General features: G+C 38.1%; 1 protein-coding gene across 3 annotated transcripts in view; it reads left to right on the top strand.

The window, feature by feature from the left end:
• The window catches only part of MAP2K4 (mitogen-activated protein kinase kinase 4), a 102842-nt gene that overhangs the window by 26291 nt on the left and 54049 nt on the right, over positions 1 to 22502 (top strand). For all 3 annotated transcript variants that reach the window (XR_003682788.2, XM_024127633.1, XM_024127634.3), the window contains one exon: positions 4538 to 4640. Coding sequence is in view for 2 of the 3 variants with exons in the window: in XM_024127633.1 (XP_023983401.1) it covers positions 4538 to 4640 (103 nt within the window). In the remaining variant the exon portion in view is untranslated. The remainder of the gene's footprint in view (positions 1 to 4537; positions 4641 to 22502) is intronic.

Here is a 22502-nt window from a genome sequence, read left to right as displayed (position 1 = left end):
GCAAGTCCCAAGGCCTGCCCAGATTCAAGAGGGAGGGAAATGGATGCCACCTGCTGATGGGAAGAGCAGCAAAGTCACATTGCAAAGAGGCGTGGACACAGCGAGCTGTGATTCATTGGTGGCTATTTTTGTAACAATCTACCGCATAACCCACAGTGGTCTGAAAGCTGAAAGGTGTCTTCCTTTCGGCTTCAATATTCTGTGAGTCTGAGTTGTTCTGTGGTCAGAATTAGAGCAAAAGATATTCCTGGGCTGTAGTGAGTATGGATATACTTGGACAAATCCTTCTTCATCAGAATCGTAGTTCTGAATATTCTTGAAGGTCCCATGCTTAGGAACGCTCCTCTCGTGAGAACTGGTGAGGAAGAAATTGCATATGCATGATATGGAAAAGTCTGGGTAAACATTACTGGTGTTCTCTTAAGGCAGAGCTCTGAAACCAGAATTTCAAGGGTGATGCAGAAAGACTGGCCCTTCAGTCCTCGGAGTGGCTGAGTGGGGCCTGAGGCTGCTGAAACACCTCGGCCAGCTTTCGGGCCAGCTATGATTTTGATTTTCTCACTGTGTTGAACAAATGTCCTCATTTTCTGTGTAAGCTATGGCATGAAAAAAGTTAGGCAGTATTGCCCTAAAGGGTACAGCAGCGCTTTGGAGGTGTGGTGGGGTGAGGACAAGTCCTGTTTTCCTTATCAGTCAGTGTTCTTGGGTGCAAACCACAGAGACTTGTTCTAGCTCATCTAAGCCACACTTTTAACTGTCTGGGTCTGTCCATGTCAAATTTATTCCCAGATCGATTTGAAAGTATTTTCTATATCAGGCACTGAACTTGGGTTTTAAGTATACAAAGACCGTCTTCTGGGTGGGAAACTTCTTCCATATGAATAATTTATGTTTGACATACTTTGTTTCTATCCTACTGTAGTTAAAGGGGAGGGTCTGTTTATCTATTGACTGGTTAGGAATTGATTATTTGGTGACAGTCTTACCAAAGGGGTAATTACAATCACAAATGTATAGTCTTTCTTGATAATTACTTTAAATTACTTGTACAAATATTTTAATCCCTATTAGCTTTGAAAAGTCTCCGCTGGCCATGTATAGTATCACTTATTTCCTTGTACCCTTTTCTCCCCGTGGAAGTTGTTGCAGGCTTTTGAAAAAAAATCCACATTGATCTAATATCCTATTTGTTTGTAGTTTTATTATTAAAAATATCTGAATACATGGTGACAGGTTGCCTTTAGGGCTTAGTTTTTTGGGCTGCCTGAGAAAGAGAAGTAAAGATGAGAAAGACCAGACCTAATAGAGGTTCTTACTTAGAGAAAGTGAATGGGAGAGGAAGAGACGCTTAAACAAACAAAAAGGCTCATGCCTACAGAGATTCAGAAATAGCCTTTAAGGTATTGTAAAAGCTGCCTCTTTCTACCTTTCCCGGAATCTCACCTTTGATGGGCTCTCTGGAGCGATCCTTCTCCTCTAGGCTGACCACCTTATGAGTCCCTCTTAAACTGATCATCATTTGGGCAGTTGGGCTGCGCTGCTGAGAGCAGGCCGTGTAACTCGACCTCAGGCTCTGAGTCATCGCTGCTTACAGAGGCTTTGAACTTTTATAGAATTCTTTGGCATATTTTGTTGGTGAGAGATCAGAATATATACTTGGACTGTTTTCAAGATAGCTACAGATGTTTCTGAAGTGCAGAGTGTGTTTAAATCTAATTTATGTAAGTTATGTCACATTCTGTTACTTGTGTGCTTGTTCATTTATGCAGTAAATGTCCTTTAAAGACCTCAATTTATTTTTGTTTAAATGTGAATGCAGTGCGAAAAGGAATCTGTGTGTGTATTAGGTAGAAATACTTATTTTCAAAAGAACAGTTTGTGTACGTTTTAATTGTAGTAACATACCTTATTTGCCTGGGAAGGTTAGCTACTGTCCTGTCAAATTGGGCTTTTGAAGAGAGGGCCAATTTTGGTGTTTTTCTTTGGATAGTTTTCACAATGATTCTGTGTTCTGTTGTTATCCTTAGTATTTGATCTTAGTCTTCTATCACTTTTCACCATGTAGAGAACATGGGTGATGTACCAGGTAGTTTCAGACACACACACGTGGCAGGTGATGTTCAGCTTTTGATTTGGGGAGTTTGTAAGCATTGAGCTCATTCAGATTTATGATTGCAAAGGTCCTTAACTCAATTGTATCTCCAGAAACTTTGCTATGTAAAGTAACATTCATAGCTTCTGGTACTTTGGGGGCCACCTTTTCAGTCCACTACAGTCTGCCTTCTGGCTCCCATATAGTCACATCTGCCCCACATGCAAAGTACATTCACCCTCCTCCATCATCCCCAGAAGTCTTAACTCATTACATCATTAGCTCACATCCAGACCTCATCTAGACATCATCAGCTCACCAGTCCTAAATCTCATCATCAGAAGCATCTAAATCAGGTATGGGGTGAGACTCTTGAGTATGATCCACTGTGACACAAAATTCTTCTCTATCTATGAACCTAGTAACTAGAAGATGAGTTATCTGCTTCCAAAATACAGTGGTGGGTCAGGCACTGGATAACAGTGATGGAGATTCCCATTCAAAAAGGGAGAAAACTGAAGGACCAGAGGAGTGAGCAAGCAGTCCCAAGCAATTTCAGAATCTAGCAGGGCCTGCAAATAATCCTCTGCCTTTACGTATTTCTTAAAGACAGATTTCCAAGAAGTGAAAGAACATATTCATTTAAAGCTTCTTGTATATTGCTGAACCTCTCACCAGAGGTTACTTTTCTACCAGCAATGTATTTTGCTAGTGATTCTTTTACCTGGTCACTCTGATCACCGTGCTATCATTAAAAAAAAAAAATAAATGTATGTGTACAAAATAAAACCTCTAAACTTTCCCAATTTCACATGAACCAAAGTTTTAACTGTTTTTGGTGTTATGAGTACCTTTCATAATTTTTTCTCAATTTTGCTTAATTTTTCATACCCTTGCCAATTTTTTTCTTGATTTGTGTGATGTCTTTATATATTGAGTTTCTGATTTTGTATTATAAGAATTTTCCCAAGTTTTCATTTAATGTTTTAAAGGTTTTTTGGTAAATACAGAGTTTGCTTTTTTAATACAGTCAAATCTGCCATTTTTTGTAGAGTACCTTTTGCATGTATAGTTTGAATGTCCTTTCGCTACTTGCAGTCATAAAAATTATTAAAAAAAAAATTTGGTACCCAAAAGGGCAACTTATGAGGAAAATTCATGTTGTACTATGGTTATGTCTGCCAGTGGGCTTCTTAGGAACTGCCATTATCCTGTAGAAAGGCCCATCCCTGAGAGCTGATCCAGCTCTTGTCCTGCAGTCCTGTCTGACTAGCGTGGCATGCTCAGCCTTCCACGTCTCATGAAAGCACCGGGCTGAACAGGTTGAGCCCTCTAATCCATTTTCTGAATCCACTGAGGTGGGAAGGTGCTTGGATGGCAGAGATGTTGTTGGAATAGGTATTGACTGATATATGTATAATAAAGTGCGAAGAGTGAGTGCTAGGAAAAGTAGTCTTAATGTGTACATGAAACCAAGGTGTACTAAAAATGTGGAAAAACCCAACTCTGTTACAAAATTTCCATATAGTAGACCCTTGCATTAATGATTTTGTAAGATTTACTGACATAGAAAAAAAAATGGTCAGTGAGTAGAGCATGTTACAAAACAGTATTGTGAAAAAAAAACAAACAAACCAGTATTGTGGTCCAATTTTAATTGTAGAGGAAAAAATAATGTCTCTATCTATGTATAGAAAATGTGTGCAATAGCTAATGATTATTTTGGGGTAACTGGACTTTTAAGTGTATATGCAAGTTTTTAAAACCCTATTTATTTATAGGTGTATATATAATATTTTATACATTTTTGTTTCTTTATCTTTTCTGAATTTTCTGGTTTTTCTGTAAAGGACATTTTTTTTTTTTTTGGTATAATATAAGGTATTGATACTTTCTCCCTTCCCATACCAAAGAAATTGCCCCCCATAAAATGATTACTTGGTATACCTGTGTTATTAACTTGAAGTTGACTGTACCATAATGCTTTTAGGCCATTATGGTTGCAGAATGCTTCATATTCTTCACTCAGTTGTTTATATTACATTCGAGGGAAAATGATTTTAATTAAACTAAGGAAGTAAAATGTAACACTGGAAAGGTGCTAATATTTTAGTATTTTTCAATATATCTGCCGAGGGGAATAATTTTTATTGTGGTGTTTTTACTTCCAAAAGCCTTAGCATCTCTGAACAATGTAAACTGGAAGCACTGAGCATTGCTTTCTGTTGTTTTGGAGATGATGAGTGATTTGTGGTTAGTAACAACTTTAGATCATTTTTATTTACTTTTTCTTAATTCTGAGCAATTCTTTGTTGCCACCTTTCAAAATATTAATTATATGTTAAAGCAAAATTTTCTGCCTTTTGGTGTGAATTTCTTTTGCCCTCAGAATCCTACCTGTTTTATAGTACTTGAAACTTTTACTTTTTATTTGTTATTTCTTAGGTAAACGCAAAGCACTGAAGTTGAATTTTGCAAATCCACCTTTCAAATCTACAGCAAGGTTTACTCTGAATCCCAATCCTGCAGGAGTTCAAAACCCACACATGTGAGTATTCCTGGTAATCAAATAAAAGGCTCAACTCAAGCAAGGGTTTTAAAGTTATTGTGTTTTATGAATTTTTTCAAGTCGAGGGGTTGGTATTTCTGTTATCCTCTGGGCCATTTGAAATATTACTGTTTGAACTCAAATAGAAAGCTGTTGATTCTGTAGTCTGAAGTAGGCAAACACAATTTTCCTTTTTAAAGTTTACTTGAAGGGAAAGGAAGAGCTGAAGATCCAGTTACATTTATATCATTTTAATTTCTCTCTTATTGAACTCTGAGGATATTATTTTTACCTCTCCTTCTGGATTTCCAGTTAAGTTGTAAGTAGTATTTAGAAAACTTAACTCTCTCCTGTAGATCTGCACAAATCATCCCCACTTACTAGGTGACAAAATAGATTTCCATTCTTAATATACTGAGTGTCTATAAGATTTCCATGTCATAGTAGATTGAAAGAATATGTATGTGTCAGTGATTTTTTAAAAAATTGATTCCCTTAATATTTTTAAATTAAAAAATAGAAATGATATTGTAGCATTTTACTGAAAAGTATCAAATATATTAGTTAATTTAAAACAATCTCGCCATAATAATATTTTACAGAAACCTTTGAATCGAAGTGAAGTATTAAATAATAATGTTTTCTTCTTCTCAAACCTGGCAAGAACATGAAGGGTCAAAGCCAGTGGATTTACATTTCTACTAATGTCCAGGAAAATAATTTTCACCTAGTTCTAGTACCGAGAACTATAAAGCAAGTGGTGGAAGGTATGGTTTAAAAAGCTGTCAGAATCCATTATTTTATAGTTTTGTAATAATTCCTCAGCAATTTGTATTCAAACTTTATTAGACTACAGATATTTATTCTTCCCAAAGAGGCACATTTATTGCTGTTTGACATTTGGTATACATTGTATTTGCAAACAGTAACACACTGGTAGAAGGTAGACTGTTTTGCAGTAGGAATGTTGAAAATATTTTATTTTTAAAACATCAGTGTCCAGAAGGAAGCAGCAGCTGTACATGTGTCTGTACGCTCTTATGCTTACACCTATCACCTAAAGGGGAATGAAAGAGATTTTCAATGAAAACTGAGTTGCAGTTTATTTGCCTGGGAGTGGTGTCTGTCAGCTTTATTAGACTGGTGTTCACAATGAGACTTCTTGTCAGAGCTCAACCTTGTTACCTTCTCTGAAACATATTGAGGAAGGAAACTCTTAGCACTGCTTAATTAGTCAGAGCTCCAGCGGCAAGGAAACACTGTTAAAAGAACCTCCTTCCTCATTTCCTAGAATTTCTAGTGAAAGCTAGTACAAAAGAACTTAAAAGAACCTTAAAAGAACCTCCTTCCTCATTTCCTAGAATTTCTAGTGAAAGCTAGTACAAAACTAATTCTTGAACATATTCCATTTCTGTTGCCTTGGTTTCCAGCTGAACCACACATTTGAAGTCTAAAAAAGAAGGATATGTAGTAATCGCCAAACTTAACAAATCTTTCTTTCTTTCTTTTTCTTAAAGCCCCCTTGGACAAAGAGAAAGACAACCTGATTTGCATTTAGAACTAGAAAAACATTTACATATTTGTACTCTCTCCCCATTAGACTTTCTTCGTGTCTAGGGGAATTCATGGACAGAATCTTTTTTTTTCAAACAGTAAACAGGGTGGTGTGAAGAAAAAGCTTTCTTCCAAAATTTGAGTCTATCAGGTTTTTTTTGTTTGTTTTTTCTTTCTTTCTTTTTTTAAAACTACTTCATAATAATCCTGTAACCAGCTAGGTTTCTTATTTATCTCTTCCCAGAAGGTGTTAAAAGTTTTAGAGGACACAGTTTGAGAGGCATCTTTGTGATAGAATCTTTGGAATTTGATTCTAGTATGTAAAAGTTTTAGACCCTGCCTTTGAGTTTTATTATTGCACTGGTCTGTTATCTGGATCAGGAATAGGCAACTACTAGTATTGATACTCGTCAGAGACAGTTGTTTCCCTGCTTAGGGCAGCATATCTTCTCTACCTTCCCACCGCCTTCCACAGGGATCCTCTGTATTCTTCCTGTGTATTGAATACTATCAGGCACTAAAAACCACTGTTGATCACTGCTTAGGATAAGTTTGCAAGTAGAAGATATAACTTGCAGTAGGTGGAGGTTTTGAAAAAGATACCTCTATGCCATTTATATGTGTTTCCTCCTTTTAAAATTTCCTTGCATTCAGTTCTTCTTGAACTTTAGTTATAAACATAAAACTTTTAAAATGAGTTTAGGAAAAGATAAGATGAAATATAATTAACTAATGAAGTTCTGTCCCAGGGACTAGTTTCAGCTCCATCTGACATTTGATGTCTACTGGGTGCAGGATTCTGTGGACAATTAAAAAAAAAAAAAAAGATTAAGACAGTGTCCTTATTTTCTGAGAAATAGTTTAAATAAACTTTCAAGAAGACAGAAATTCAAGAAGTAAGCCATAAGGTAATACAGATCAAAAGTCAAATGAATGGTGCAGGAGGGGGTAAGAGCACTTCAGATAAACAACTTGGTGAAAAGTTTCACAAAGGAACAAGGTTTGAACTGGATTTTGAAAGCCCCCTAGAGGAGGTTAGGTGGAGAGAGGGGAGAATGGCATTCTGGTGAGTGTCAGCGCAAGCTAAATTTGGGGACCATGTGACCATCTGTTTCATTGTAGTGGAGATGTTAGTTATAGATTACCTATTTCTCTCTCACTTTCAGCATTTTGCCTTTATTCTTGGTGTTCTATAATAATGTGAGAATATGCTTAGGTTTGGATCATCTTTCTTTGTACCGGATGAGTTGTTTTAGTTTGAAGAGTCACATATCTTTTCCTGAGAGAGTTTCTGCTGCTTTTCTTTTGATAGATTCCTTCATGTTTTCCTATTCTCTCTTCCTGAAATGTGTGTTATTTGGTTTTTGTGTCTCTGAATTCTCTTGGTCTTTGACTTTTATATTTTCTATCTCTTTGTTTTCTTGCTTTATATTCTAGGAGATTTCCTTTATTTTCTGACCCTTCTATAGAATATTCTATTTTGGGAATTGATTTTTTATTTCTAAGAGTTGATTCTGGCTTTTTCTTAGTATCCTATTCTTAATTTATGGATGTAAAGTCTGGAATTTAAAAATTCTTTTCTATCCTTTAGGTAATCTATTTCCTCAAGGGTCGCTTCTTCTTTTATCTTTGTCTTTCTCCTTTGTGTTAGCTTTTTTCCACATGTCTAGTAGTTCTTGGTTGTCCATTGATAGTTGAGGATGAGGAAATTAGAAGACTTATTGGAAGCTCTGGTTAGAGGCAGCCAACTGGTGGGCTTGACTTGACTTTTCTGTGAATGGTTGGAGTGCTGGCTGTTAGGCCAGGAATACTCTAGATGCCATAATGAGTAGGCCAATATTTGCCCTAGGAGGCATTGTTTTTTCCAGATAGCATGTTTGTTTTCTTTAGAGACATGTTCTCTTTTCATTTTGGGGCAGGTGGAAAGAAAACGAGGAGCTGAGTAAACCTTTCTTCTGGAAAGAATTTTAATCGCTCTTCCATTTCCAGGCTTTTGTACTTTCCAGCTATGAATCCTCTCTAAGGTTCTGTTGGGATCATTACCTGTCTCTCATCTCGGCGGCATGCTCCCCTCCCACCCATGTGTGATGGGTGCTAGTTTTCTCTATTGCTATTTTTTTAACCCCTTATTATGGAAAATTGCAAATATATCCAAAACTAGAGAGTGGTAGCTGAATCTCTTTGTATTTATCAGTCAGCTTTAGCAGCTTCAACAATTAATATGGCCAATATTATTTTTGTCTATTCCTCTACCCTCCTTAGTTTTAACCAAACCTCAGACACATTATTCCATCTATAACTATTTCAGGATGTGTTTCTAAAAGACAAGGACTCCTTTTTAAAAACAAAATAATAATATTATAATTATATCTAGTAGGATAAATGATTCTTTAATATCAATCAAGTAAGTGTTACAGATTACTTCATCACTTTTTTTTGTTTTTCAAGTTTGAAGCAGGAGCTAAACAAGGTTTTACACTGCACTTGGCTGACAAGTTTTTGAAACTGTAGAGTCCCTTCCCTTGGAGTTTATTAGTTTTGCTTTGTCTAGATATTTTTGTCTGCTTTCAGGTGTTCAGAAATTTGTCTAAATCTCCGTTTTTTTATTGTTTATTTCCTTTCAAAAAAATCATTCTTTTCATGTGAGTCCTTAGAGAGTGAGGAGACAACCTGAACAAGAAACCTTGGTTTTTAATTATCATTGGTTAAAATTATAAGTATTTCCAACACACAAAAAAGTGAGTGTTAGAGACTCTTGTACCTGCTACCTAGATGTAAGAGATGTTAGCATTTTGCCACTTGGCTCTTTAAATGAAAGATTAAGCTGTAAAACTAAAGAGTGCAAGGAAAGACGAAAGGAAAAAAATGTTTGGCTACTTTTGACATTTCCATCAGGATTGGATTATACTAGGCACTATATGTCTTTTTGATACCCCAAGGGTATTCTTATAAATGTGGCAGGCTTGTGCTAAAATCACGTTCTGTATATAAAATTTGACATGAACAGAAGTAGATGCTCCGCTGCTGCGTTCTGCGCTTTCACCACGCGCTGAGTGGTGTGCGAGTGCTCTCAGTGTGCTGCATCATTTAGAATGCACCAAATACGATTGTTATTCTGAAAGAACGGCCCTTTTGTCTTCACAGGGTATCAGGATCGTACAAGAAGAACCACCAGCTTAAAAGCTAACATTGGAAATAAATAATGATGAGTAAAGATTCATTTGGGGGCTTAAGCTAAACATTTGGGAACCGTATGTTGTAAATTTAAGGGGCTCTGTTTTGTTGAGATCAAGAGGATCTCATTTGTCTTTATTATGTTTGAACAGAAAAAGGCTCAGTTGTGCCATAGAACATCTAGGAGGTAGTTTTAAAAGAAGTTTTGAAGTCCCCAGTTAATCACTAGTATTCTTTTTTTTTTTTTTTAATTTATTTATTTTTGGCTGCATTGGGTCTTTGTTGCTGTGTGTGGGCTTTCTCTAGTTGTGGCGAGTGGGGTGCTACTCTTCTTTGCGGTGCGCGGGCCTCTCGTTGCGGTGGCTTCTCTTGTTGCGGAGCATGGGCTCTAGGCGCGAGGGCTTCAGTACTTGTGGCACATGAGCTCAGTAGTTGTGGCTCTTGGGCTCTAGAGCGCAGGCTCAGTAGTTGTGGCTCTTGGGCTCTAGAGCGCAGGCTCAGTAGTTGTGGCTCTTGGGCTCTAGAGCGCAGGCTCAGTAGTTGTGGCTCTTGGGCTCTAGAGCGCAGGCTCAGTAGTTGTGGCTCTTGGGCTCTAGAGCGCAGGCTCAGTAGTTGTGGCTCTTGGGCTCTAGAGCGCAGGCTCAGTAGTTGTGGCTCTTGGGCTCTAGAGCGCAGGCTCAGTAGTTGTGGCTCTTGGGCTCTAGAGCGCAGGCTCAGTAGTTGTGGCTCTTGGGCTCTAGAGCGCAGGCTCAGTAGTTGTGGTGCGTGGGCTTAGTTGCTCCGCGGCATGTGGGATCTTCCTGGACCAGGGCTTGAACCCGTGTCCCCTGCATCGGCAGGTGGATTCTTAACCAGTGCGCCACCAGGGAAGCCCAGTCACTAGTAATCTTAATTCCACGATGAGCCTACTCAGTAGAGCATCATCTTAAAACGCAGAACAGTAATTATAAATTACGTAGGCATTTATTGCTGGTTAAATTGTGGAAGCTTTATCTTTTAAACTTATTATCTTGGATTAACTGTTTTGTTACTACTGGAGTCCTGGTTTCTATCCCAGCATCTTCACCGTCTCTGTGGCCTTCAGTGTGTCACTTAACTCTAATTTTAGTTCAGGCATTGAATTAAGATAGTGACGTTCATTATTTTGTATGGTGAATGGCAGGGGGTGGGGGAGAGAAAATGAATATGAATAGGAATGAATATGAATCAAGCCAGTGTTGTGCTGCTTTCTTGAAGTAAAATCTTGTGCATGAGCCTGACAGGCTGTTTGTGGAGGTGGGAGAGAGCTCTGTGGTCTTGTCTCCTTTCATTCCTCAAAATAGTCCCAGGACATCTCTGGTCAGTTCCTGAGTGTGAAAACCGTTAGTCTACTTGAGCTTAAAACTTTTTTTTCCATCTCTGAAATTTTTAATGTAATCATAGTCATTTGGAACCTACATTTCTGTGGTGGAGCCCTTTCACATAATGGCAGTAATATTATGGTAGAAATATTTATAGGTACAGATTAGTACCCCAAATTTAAAAAGGCCAAATGTGTCAAATTCTGTGGGGTAATCTACTTATTTTGGGCTGGTTTAGATTTACTGCAGCAAACTTTTTTTTCTTACTGTAGCAAAATATGCATAACATAAAATTTACCAACTTAACCATTTCTCAGTGTACAGCTTAGTGGCATTAAGTACATTCATGTTGTCGTGTATCCATCGCTACCATTCATCTCCAGAACTCTTATTTTCTCAAACTGAAACTCTGTATCCATTGAACACTAACTCCCCGTTCCTCTTTCTTCTGGCCCCTGGTAGCCACCGTTCTACTTTATGTCTCTGTGAATTTGATTACTCTAGGTACCTCATATAAGTGGAATTATACAATACTTGTTGTTTTGTGACTGGCTTGTTTCACTCAACGTGGCCTCATGCTCCATCTGTGTTCTGGTATGTGTCAGAATTTCCTTCTTAAGGGTGAATTATATTGTATGTATATATGACATTTTGTTATCCATTTATCCATTGATGGGCATTTTGGTGTTTCTGACTTTTGACTATGGTGAATAATGCTGCTGTGTGAGATAATCTTTCAAAACTTGCATTCTTAAAGTTCAGAGGTATTTAATCTTTCCCTCAGTTCCACACTCAACCTCTGTGCACCTGATGGTTGTACTTGGAGGGCAGTGGTACTAGGTGTGACTGAGCTGATTCTCTGTGTGGCCCTCCGCCCTTGGAGAGTCACTAGTATAATTCTCCTTAAGCCGGACTCAGGTATTGGATGTTAATTCTGAAATATTTATTTAAAGAAATTAACGTGATAAATGCTGTTGAGTTGCTTGTCTCCCGAAAATGCACTTAGTTTTGGTGTTTTAAATCATCTTGATTCTCGAATTGGAGACTTAGACGTTAAAATATATAATCCGTAGTTCTTTACCTATAGTACTGCAAAGTTCTGCTCTTTAAAGAAATGTCTGGTTGCTTTGCTTTAGATGAGTTTTCCAACCATTTGTAATCAGGCAGCAAGTTTTTGAGTTCTGATTTACTTCATAATGTTATAGAAGTCCTTTGCCTTTGTAGTGTAGGCATGTTTCTGGAAACTTCTGTCTGCTAATAAGGAATTCTACCATTTAAAGGAAACATCATCTCTTTTCAGGGTATTCTTTCTTATTATTATTATTTAAAATTGAGTCACAGTGTAATTACATTACTGTTCTTGAGCAAATGTGTTTGCCCCAGAGTTAATTGCCTCACTTAATGGTTCACTGTGAATCTCCTCTCCACATAATTAACTACTTAGGTGATCACTCAGTTCTTTTTTTCTAGAGTCATCTGTCTATCTATACAGTACTCTTGCTGTATTCTGGAGTGGTTGCACTTTATGTCTGGTGCCATTGTTTTGTGAATGCCTGTGTTACTCTCCTGAATTTGATTCCCTGTTTCGGGGATTTCATGTTTCCTTCTTTCCTTCCTTCCTTCCTTCCTTCCTTCCTCTCTTTCTTCCTCTCTCTCTCTCTCTTTTTCTCTTCCTTTCTCTTTCTTTTTCAGTTTTTCTCTCACATTTTAGGGGAGTATATCTTCTAACGGCTTCCTAAGATAAGTGTTTTTTCTTAGTAAGTAAGGTTTTTGGGTCTTTGCATGTCTGAAAATGCCTTTATCTAACCCTCTTAATAGATAAGTAGTTTTATTGACTATAGAATTCTGGGGTAGACATTTTTCTTCAGAGTTTTGAAAGCGTTGCTCCAATGTTTCCAGTGTTCAAGGGTTACTGTTAAAAAGTTATATGCCATTGTGATTCTTGAACTTTGGAATATGACCTGTTTTTTTCTTTGTGGATGATTGTAGGATTTTGTCTTTTCCCCTGTGTCAGAAATCTGCTTTGGTTTTATTTTCCTTTTCTTTTCTCCTTCCTTTCTTCTTTCCTTTCACTGAGCTCTTGGTGGACTCTCTTAAACTAGAAACCACTATCTTTCATTCTAGGATATATGCTTTATTTTTCTTTTATTCTTTTGATTTTCTCCTGTTCTTTTGATTTTCTCCTTTCTGGTAGCTCTCCTGCTGAAACTCCACTTTAGGTTTTGGACCTCTTAGTTTGAATCCCTGTTTTTCTTAACTTTTTTTCTCCTTCAACTTTGTATGTATTTTCACTTTTTGTTTGTCTTTGGTTGATCCTTGGTTGGCTCACACACACATGCATAAAAGAGGCAACCAAAAGGTGATTGGAAGCTTTGTGATTTGCTTGGTGATACAGTGAGGTGAAGAAGAGGTGCCTCATTTTTTCCCTTGGAGAATTACCCAGTGTCCTTTTTTGAAAAAGAAATGGGCATGAATTAAACTCAACTGAGAGAATGATTACAGATTCTAAGTGAATCAGAAAGAAAGAAAAAGTGTTACAGCAGTCTTCCTAAATATTTAAATGCCTAGGCAAGGCACAAACACAGAATCACTAGACAGAGTAATGAATAACAACATTAAGGAGCTAGGAAAAGAAGAGCAAATTAAATCCAAAGTAAGTAGAGGAAAGGAAATAATAAAGATAAGAGCAGAAATTAATGAAATAGAAAATGGACAAATAATAGAGAAAGTCACAAATTGAAAAGTTGTTTCTTGGGAAGATCAATAAAAGTGATGAACCCCTAACAAGACAGATGAAAGAATAGAAGAAGCCCAAGTTATCATTGTCAGGAATGAAAGAGGGCAATCACTACAGATCCCACAGACAGTAATAGCATACTAAGGAAATATGATAAGTAACTTTATGCCAATAAATTTAATAACCTGAATGATACAGACAGATTCCTTGAAAGACATAAATAATAAAAACTAACCCAAGAAGAAATGGAAAATCTGAATACCCCTATTATCTGTTAAAAATTGGATTTAGAGTGAAAAACTTTCACTTTCAAAGGAAACTTGGGGCCCCAGATGGTTTTCCTGGTAAATTTTATCAAACATTAAAGGAATAAATAAGACTAAGCTTCCACAAACTTTTTCAGCAAATAGAAGAGTAGGGAGCATTTCCCAATTCATTTTATGAGTTCAGTATAACCCTGATATCAAAACTGGACAGGGATATTATTTAAAAAATACTACAGACCACTATCCCTCAGGAACATACGCTTGAAAATCCTCAACAAAATATTAGCAAATGGAATCCAACAATATATAGGAAGGAAAATATGTCATGAGCAAGTGGGATTTATCTTAATTTGACATTTGAAAATTATCAATATAATTCACTGCATTAATAAAATAAGGAGAAAAATGGCATAATCATTTCAGTAGATGCATAAAAGACATTTAACAACATTCAATATCCATTCATTATAGACATTCTCATTAAACTAGGAAAAGAGGGGGGGGACTTTTTCAGCTGTTCAAAATACATCTGTGAAAAACCTATAGCTAATATCATACTTAGAGACAAAAGACTTAATGCTTTCTCCAAGATTAGTAATAAGACAAGAATATCTGTACCCACCAATTCTATTCAGTATTATACTGGAGGTCCTAGCCAGTGCGATGAGGTAAGCAGAAGAATTAAAAGACACGAAGATTGGAAAGAAAGAAGCGAACCATAGGAAGGGAACCAGTGGTAAAGAATCCGCCTTGCAATGCAGGGGACGTTGGTTCGATCCCTGGTCAGGGAACTGAGATCCCACATGCCACGGGGCAGCTGAGCCTGTGCGCCACAACTACTGAGCTCGAGCGCCTCCACTAGAGCCCGCGTGCCGCAAACTACAGAGCCCACGTGCTCTGGAGCCCGCACACCACAACTAGAGAAGAGAAAACCTGCCGCCACAACCTAGAGAGAAGCCTGCACGCCACAGTGAAAGATCCCTCATGCCTCAACAAAGATCCTGTATGCCGCAACTAAGACCCGACGCAGCCAAAAAATCCTCCCAGACCGGGGCGCGAACCCGTGTCCCCTGCATCGGCAGGCGGACGCGCAACCACTGCGCCACCAGGGAAGCCCATAAATAATCTTTAAAAAAAGCACAAACCAGTCTTTTTTTTTTTTTTTGGCAGATGATATGACTATGTGTGTAGAAAATCCTAGTTAATTTACAAAACATTAGAATTAAGTGACTTTAGCAGGGTCGCAGGATACATGATCATTATTCCAAAATCAATTTAAAACATATTAGTAAAGGAACACCTGAAAAGTGAAATTGAAAAAGTGATTGTCAGGGAATGAAAAAGTATAAAATACTTAGTGATAAATTTAGTGAAAAATGCATAAGACTTTTACACTGAAACTACAAAACTATAATATGTTGCTGAGAGAACTTAAAGACCTAAATACATGGAATTTATTTGGAAATGCAAAGAATCTAGAATAGCCAAAAGCAATTTTATAAAAGAATAATTTGGAGGACTTAAACTTCAAGGATTGCTATAAATCTACAGTAATTAGGGCTTTGTGGAAGGACATTAAGGATAGACAAATAGATCAACAGAATAGAATAAAAGTCCCGTAGACAAACATAAAATCCATTTTTTTAAAAAAATTTGTATTGGTGTATGGTTGATTTACAATGTTGTGTTAGTTTCAGGTGCACAGCAAAGTGAATCAGTTATACATACATCAATACTTATGTTCACTCTTTTTTTTTTAGATTCTTTTCCCATATAGGCCATTACAGAGTATTGAGTAGAGTTCCCTGTGCTGTACAGCAGGTTCTTCTTATCTATTTTATATATAGTAGGGTGTATATGTCAATCCCAATCTCCCAATTTATTCCTCCCCCCCTTATCCCCTAGTAGCTATGTTTGTTTTCTACATCTGTGACTCTACTTCTGTTTTGTAAATAAATTTATTTGTACCCCTTTTTTTAGGTAATCAATATCATGTGATATTTGTCTTTCTGTATCTGACTTACTTCACTCAGTATGACAATCTCTAGGTCCATCCATGTTGCTGCAAATGACATTATTTTGTTCTTTTTTATGGCTGAGTAATATTCCATTGTATATATGTATGGCATCTTCTGTTTACAATAGCCAGGACATGGAAGCAACCTAAATGTCCATCAACAGAGGAATGGATAAAAATCCACTTATTTTTGATCAGCTGCCTATACAGTTCAGTGGGGAAAAGGAGAGAATTTCCATGGTGATGGAACAACTGGAAGAAGGAATGGAACAGTGTAAATCTTGATTCCTACTTTATGCCATACGCAAAAAGTAGTTTGAGATGGATCATAGATCTATGAGGAAAAATTCTATAAAGCTTATAAAAAAAAATCCAAATCAGTTTGTGATCAGGTATAAGGAAAGATTTTTTTGACAGGACAAAGAAATAACTACTAAAAAATGATAAATTGGATTTTACCAAAATTTAAAATTTCTGCTCATCAGAAGTTTCTTAAGAAAATAAATAAGCAAGCTACATACTGGGAGAAGATAGTTACAGTTAATATATCTGACAAAGACCTTTAGTAAGTATAATGAAGTACAACACAAAACAAAGAAAAATGTGGGTTAAAGACTTCACAGACATTTCCCCAAAATGTATAGGAATGGATAATAAGTACACGAAAAACGTGATTAGCAACAGCATTAATTAGGGAAATGCAAATTAAAACCACAAGGAAATACCATACATACTGTCAGAATGCATAAAATTTAAAAGACCATGCAGTATATTGGCAAGCATAGGGTGTAATTGGAATTCTCACATATTGTTGGGGAAGTAGAAAGTGGTACAATCACTTTAGAAAACTCTTTGATAGTTTCTTATAAAGTTAAACATACATCTACCCCATGACTCAGCAATTCTACTCCTTATTATTTACCCAAAATGAAAATGTCCTCAGAAAGACTTGCATACAAAAGTTCATGAAAAACTTTATTCGTAATTGCCCTTAATATAGAGACAACCCAGATGTCTAATAATGGAAGAATGGATAAACAAATTGTGGTATATAATTCAATGAAATTCTCAACAGTAAAAAAGAACAAAGTACTGATGCCCACAGTCACATTGATGAATCACCGAAAATGCTGAGCAGAAGAGACCAGACACCAGAAAACACACCGTCTGATTGTCTCTATGAAATTCTGAAGGAGGCAAAACTAATTTATGGTGGCTGAAATCAGGCAGCGTGTGTCTCTGGAGGGGACTGAAAAGCATGGCTGAAGAGAACTTTCCAGGGTGATGGAATATCCTATATCTTGTTAGGGTTGTGAGATATAAGGGTGTACGTGTTTGTTAACTCATCAAACTCAATATTTAATGGTTTGTGCATTTCACTGTATGAAAATGATACTTCAGTTACGAAAAGGCCAGAACAATAATGATAAAAATTATGAGTATATTATTTACTTTCACTAAACAGTACTTGTGGCTTTCTATTCTTGTTCTCAAAGCACCTCTGTGTTTCATCAGTCACTTGATAAGTATATGAACCCTGTGTTTTTATTGGATTTGGCTCCTGTGCCTGTGACAAATTTTGTTTCTGCCCATTTGGTTTCCCTTGTCATGATGTTTGAAAGAGACCTAGAGTGAAAAGTTAAAGAAGGTTATCAGGTAGCTTTTGAGGATTAATCTGGAACATTCATCAAGTCACATGAGGTGTGGTGTACCCTTAAGTAGTTATAAGGTGCAGGGACATGTTGTCTTTACTGTGCTTTTAAAAGCACATTTACCCGTGGTGTTTGCTTCCCTCCCTCCCTCTCTTTCTGTCTTTCCTCTCTTTCGGTTTTTAAATATAGAAAAGTATAAAGAAGAAAACCAAAATGGCCCATAATTTTACTGTCCAGATAATTGATGTTACCCTTTAAGAAATGAGTAATATATGCTTCTAGTAAGAGAATTCAGTTGGTATAGAAAGTTATAAAATAAAAAGCTCCATGTCCTTAATATTGCTCTCTGAAGATACGACTTTATTATAAAGTATAATATGTCCTTGCAGAAAAACTTGTTCATATATCAAAATATGTGATAATTTATATAAAACCATGAAAATATTTATACAAAAAATAGTTTTATTATATACTGCTTTGTAGCTTTTTTTATATATAGTACATCTTGCAGATATTTCTAAATTAGCACATACCCTATTTTTCAGGCAGTTGTGTACCTTTCATTGCATTTTATAGCCAATTTAGAGTATTTTCATTTTTAAATTAAAAACAATGTTTTAAGAATAACTTTGTGTTAGTGAAATGTTGCATTTTTTTAAAATTAAAAAGTGCTTAATGATTATAGATTGACAGTTTTTGGCCTTTCTCCTATGTTAGGAGACTTGGAAGGCGCAGCTGTGTCTTCTCAGCCCTGGCACCATTGACATTTTAGGCTGGATAACTCTTTGCTGTAGGGGCCGTTCTGTGTGTTGTAGGATGTTTGGCATCACCTCTGGACTCTACTCACTAGATGCTGTAGCGCCCCCCTCCTTCAGTTGTAACAACCAAAAATGTCTCCAGACCCTTGGGGTACAAAGTTGCCCCTGGTTGAGGACCACTGACACACACAGCATTGCAGGTACACCCGGATGGTTGCCATTGCCTCTCCTGATGGAGGAGCTGCAGAAGTCAGATACAAGAGACGTGTTCCTCCTTAGCTTGGGGTTTCAATGGGTGCAAAAAAGGGGAACGTAGGGAAGGGATGTAGGGGTATCTCATAGAGCCCAGGGAGTGCATCAGAGTTTTGTGAGCAACCGACAGCTGTCAGAAACCAAAGCAACCCGATAGGTGTTCTGTCATGTGTTCAGCAACTGTTTATTGAATGTCTGCCATCTACTAGGTACTGTGGTGGCAACTGGGTATTTCATATTGAGAAAAAGAGATGTGACTGCTGCTTCATGAAGCTTAAGGTTTAGAGGTAGACACAGACATTCAGCAAATGAATGAATGAATGAAATTACAAATAGTATACCTGCTGTTGAAGGACAATAACCCAATGCCATGAAAGAGTGAAAGAGGGGCCTCATTTGGAGTGGAGGTGGTGAAGAGATAGCCATGGAAGGCTTCTAAACCTGTTTAGCTTTTTACTAGGTTTGGGGAAGGGGCTGATAAGAGTGTTCCAAGCGGAGGGAATAGCATGTATTTGAAGTTTCAAGATATCAGTCAAGGTGGGAAAGGTTCAGCTTTTTATGGAACTGAAAGAATGCCAGTTTGAGTGGAGAATAATTGAGACGGAGAAGTGGATTTAAAGTAAGGGTGCAGAGATAGTCATGGGCCAGATGATGCAGGGTCTTGTAGGCAGAGTTGGGGTGATGTACAAAGGGTAGTGGGAAGCTGTAGCACATTATAGGCAGGTGAGTGACATGATCTGATTTACGTTCTGAAGTGATGATTCTGGCTGCTGTTTGGGGTATGCACTGGAGAGAGGCAAGAACAGAATTAGGGAGACCCAGCAAGGCTGTGGTAGCGTAGCTGAAATAGATGGGTGGTGATGACATTGAGTTGACAGTGGAGGCAGAGGGAAGTGGACAGATTGCGGAGCGTTTTGGAGGCAGCATTCACGGAAATTGGTAGTGATTTGAATGTGTGTTGTGAAGAGGGGAAGGCATTCATCGTGACTTCAGAATTCTGGCTTGAATGATGGGTTCAGTTGCCATTACTGATGGGGGACCACTGGATGGGTCTGGAGCTTCAGTGGACAAGGGAGCACAGAAGAGCAAGAGTTAAGCTTTAGATGTGCTAAGTGTGAGATGCCTGTGAAATATCCTATCAGAGCTATCAAGGAAATAAACATGACACATATTCTGGTGTCGAAAATAAGACTGTGGTGTGCAGAGAAAAGGGTACAGATTGGAGATAAAAAGTTGAGAGTTGTCAGCATATAGATAATAACATTGTCTAGGAAGAGAGTATATCTTGATGAGACCATTGGGTCCAGGGCTGAACCCCGAGGAAATCTGATGCTCAGAGGCTGGATACAAGAGGAGCAACAGGCTGAGATAGGAAAGACGTTTGAGAGGTAGGGAGCAAATCCCTAGAGGGTGATGTCATGGGAACCCAGCGTCGTTTCCGAGGGCGGGGGTGGGGGCGTGGGCAGCTAGGTCTAATGTTCTGAGAGTACTGGTAAGGCTGCTTTGCTAGTGATGACTCCTGAGGTGCCCTTTTAAACTACTCTGATTTCTTGTAATACTTGGGGGGATGAGGTTTTAGCCACCAGTGGAGCTTGGAGCCCAAATAGGGAAAGGATCTTATGAAAACTTGTAACCTGTTGGTTTAGGGCAGCTTTCCTAACCTTTTCTATGAGAAGCACAGCCAGAAAAACCATTTCAGCGGTATGCTTTGAGCATAGGTGAGAAACATCAGCTCTTAGGGAATATGCAGCAAGATGTAAACGTGAATGCTTGTCTGTTCTATTACTGTCTTCCTGGTTGATTAAAGAAAAAGTGCTTTCTACTTCATAAGTCAATACTATTTCAAAATACTGCAGATTTGTACAATTACTACCTTCTGATCACTGAATATGGATATCAAAATTTGAATGTTTATCTCTGGAGTCTTTGAGCGATTCTTCTAGAAATCCTTCTTTTTTCAGTTTCTCCTTTTGCCTCATCTTAGATCTTAGCAAAGATACTCATTTTGTTCGTAGTGCCAGGAAGCAGGCAGTTTCCATGGCAACTGACAGATTGCGTTTACTGTGGAAATTTCCGGAATTGACAGAGCTGCATTGCAGAAGGATGCATAAAGCAGTATTCATCTAGAGATCCTAACAGTATGGACACAGAAGAACAGTTGCAGTGCTGTGCAGGGTATGTGTTACGTTTATTTTCCTGTCTAAGGAGGATTATGAGTTATGAGGAGAGGGTAAAACAGCTTGAGGCATTTTAGTATATGCTGGCTTGCTAAAATCAGAGAAGCTTTGGGAAAAAGGAGGAAAAATAATTTGGGAAGAAAGATGTGTTTGATAGCACTGGGAGGAAATCAGGGTGAAGATAAATGAAGTAGAAGAATGCGATAATGAAAGAAGAGGCGAAAACACACTTCAAACTGATTAGATAATAAAGGGGTCTTACAGATGCTGATTCTAGACACAAGAAGATATTTATTTATCAAAGGAAAGTCGGCAGGCGTTGGCAGGCTCAGGAGTCACGCTCTCCTGTACGGGAAGGAGAACGTTGGTAAGGTGATGAGCTGCTGCCTGCTGAAGGGTGATACGCAGCTGGGAGGGCTGCTCTGGGTGCGGAGAGGGTTGCTGCTGCCTCGTGTACTCACGTGCCTGCGCGCAGGGAGAGCCAGGGAAGGGCCGCTAGACCCTCACTCCTACTCCCTGTGGATTTGTGGAGGAGTTGTGAGAAAAAGCCTGAAATGTATCTCGAGCTTAAATCCTGGAAATAAAACTATAGGACTTGGGTAGATAATTGGAATTTCTTATCCTCCAGAGCATGCTGGAAAAATGATATGAAAAATAGATAGGATTTAGATCATTTAAACGATAGGTGATATGTAGCTGACTAGACGTCATGTAGGTTATGTAGGTTATGTGGTCAGCAAACTACAGCTCATGAGCCAAATGTGGCCTGCTGCTAGTTTTTGAAAATAAAGTTTTATTGGAATGTAGCCACACCCATTTGGTTACACAGTTGCCACAGAGACTTGTGTAGATGGCAAAGCCTGAAATATTCATTGTCTGTCCCTTTACAGAAAAGTTTGGTGACTTGTGATTTAGATGGTGTATTGGATCCCTAGGGCTGCTGTAACAAATTCCCACAGACTTGGTGGCTTAAAGCAACAGAAATTTATTCTCTAGGGTTCAGGAGGCCAGAAATTCCGAAGTCAGGGTGTTGGCAGGGCTGTGCTTCTTTGGAAGGCTCTAGAGGAGGATCCTTCCGTCCTTTTCCCTAGCTCGGGTAGCTCCTGGCGTCTCTTGGGTTTTGGTAGTATGACTCCCGTTGCTGCCTGTCCTTACTTCCCTGTCTCTGTGTGTCTCTGTTTCCTTTTCTGTCTCTTTTAAGGACACTCATTGTTATATTTAGGGTCCACCCTAATCCAGGATGGTCTTTTCTCGAGACCGTTTTCTTAATTACATCTGTAAAGATAAGGTCACCTTCTGAGGTTGCAGATGGACATATCTTTTGTTGGGGCTACAGTTCAGCCCACTGCATATGGTGTTAAAGAACTGGGTTTTGGCTTCTTAGACTACATTCTGTGTTAAGAAAAGTCAGTTCCTGGCAGGTTTCCTTTGGAAACCTGTGAGGCATATCCTCTGAAGTAGACCTGCTGGAGAGGGTGTTAAATTTACTTTTCAAGGACCGGACAATACAGGCATAGTTAAAAATCATAGCAGACAGCCTCTGTGATGCAAACAGAAGCAGCTGGGTAGAGGTAGTACTGGAATATTTGCGGGAGAAAAGGTACTAAAATATTCACAGGAAACCATGAGTATTGTCTAACGTTAAATGTCTCCATCAGTCTCTCCTCGACTCCCACCCCCTAAAAAACAACAAAGTGAATCTGGAAATTTAATGAAAGGTAGTTGGAACCAAAATGAGAATCAGAATTTTGAGAGATTAGACTCATGACTAGATTATGACAATGGGAAATACATATATGATTTAAAATAAGTAGATTCCATACATGAGTAGAGTGAATAGAGCTGTAAGTTTGAGACTGTCTTGACTCTGGTAGAGAGCCTTTGTATCGTTATAAGAGCATATAGAATGTTGGCCTAGGCAGGCGAGGTCTGTGA

The sequence above is a fragment of the Physeter macrocephalus genome, chromosome 14 (genome assembly GCF_002837175.3).
Source record: "Physeter macrocephalus isolate SW-GA chromosome 14, ASM283717v5, whole genome shotgun sequence".
Classification (NCBI taxonomy): domain Eukaryota; kingdom Metazoa; phylum Chordata; class Mammalia; order Artiodactyla; family Physeteridae; genus Physeter; species Physeter macrocephalus.
Note: the sequence above shows the minus strand (reverse complement) of the source record. Positions and strands in the feature narration are given on the sequence as shown.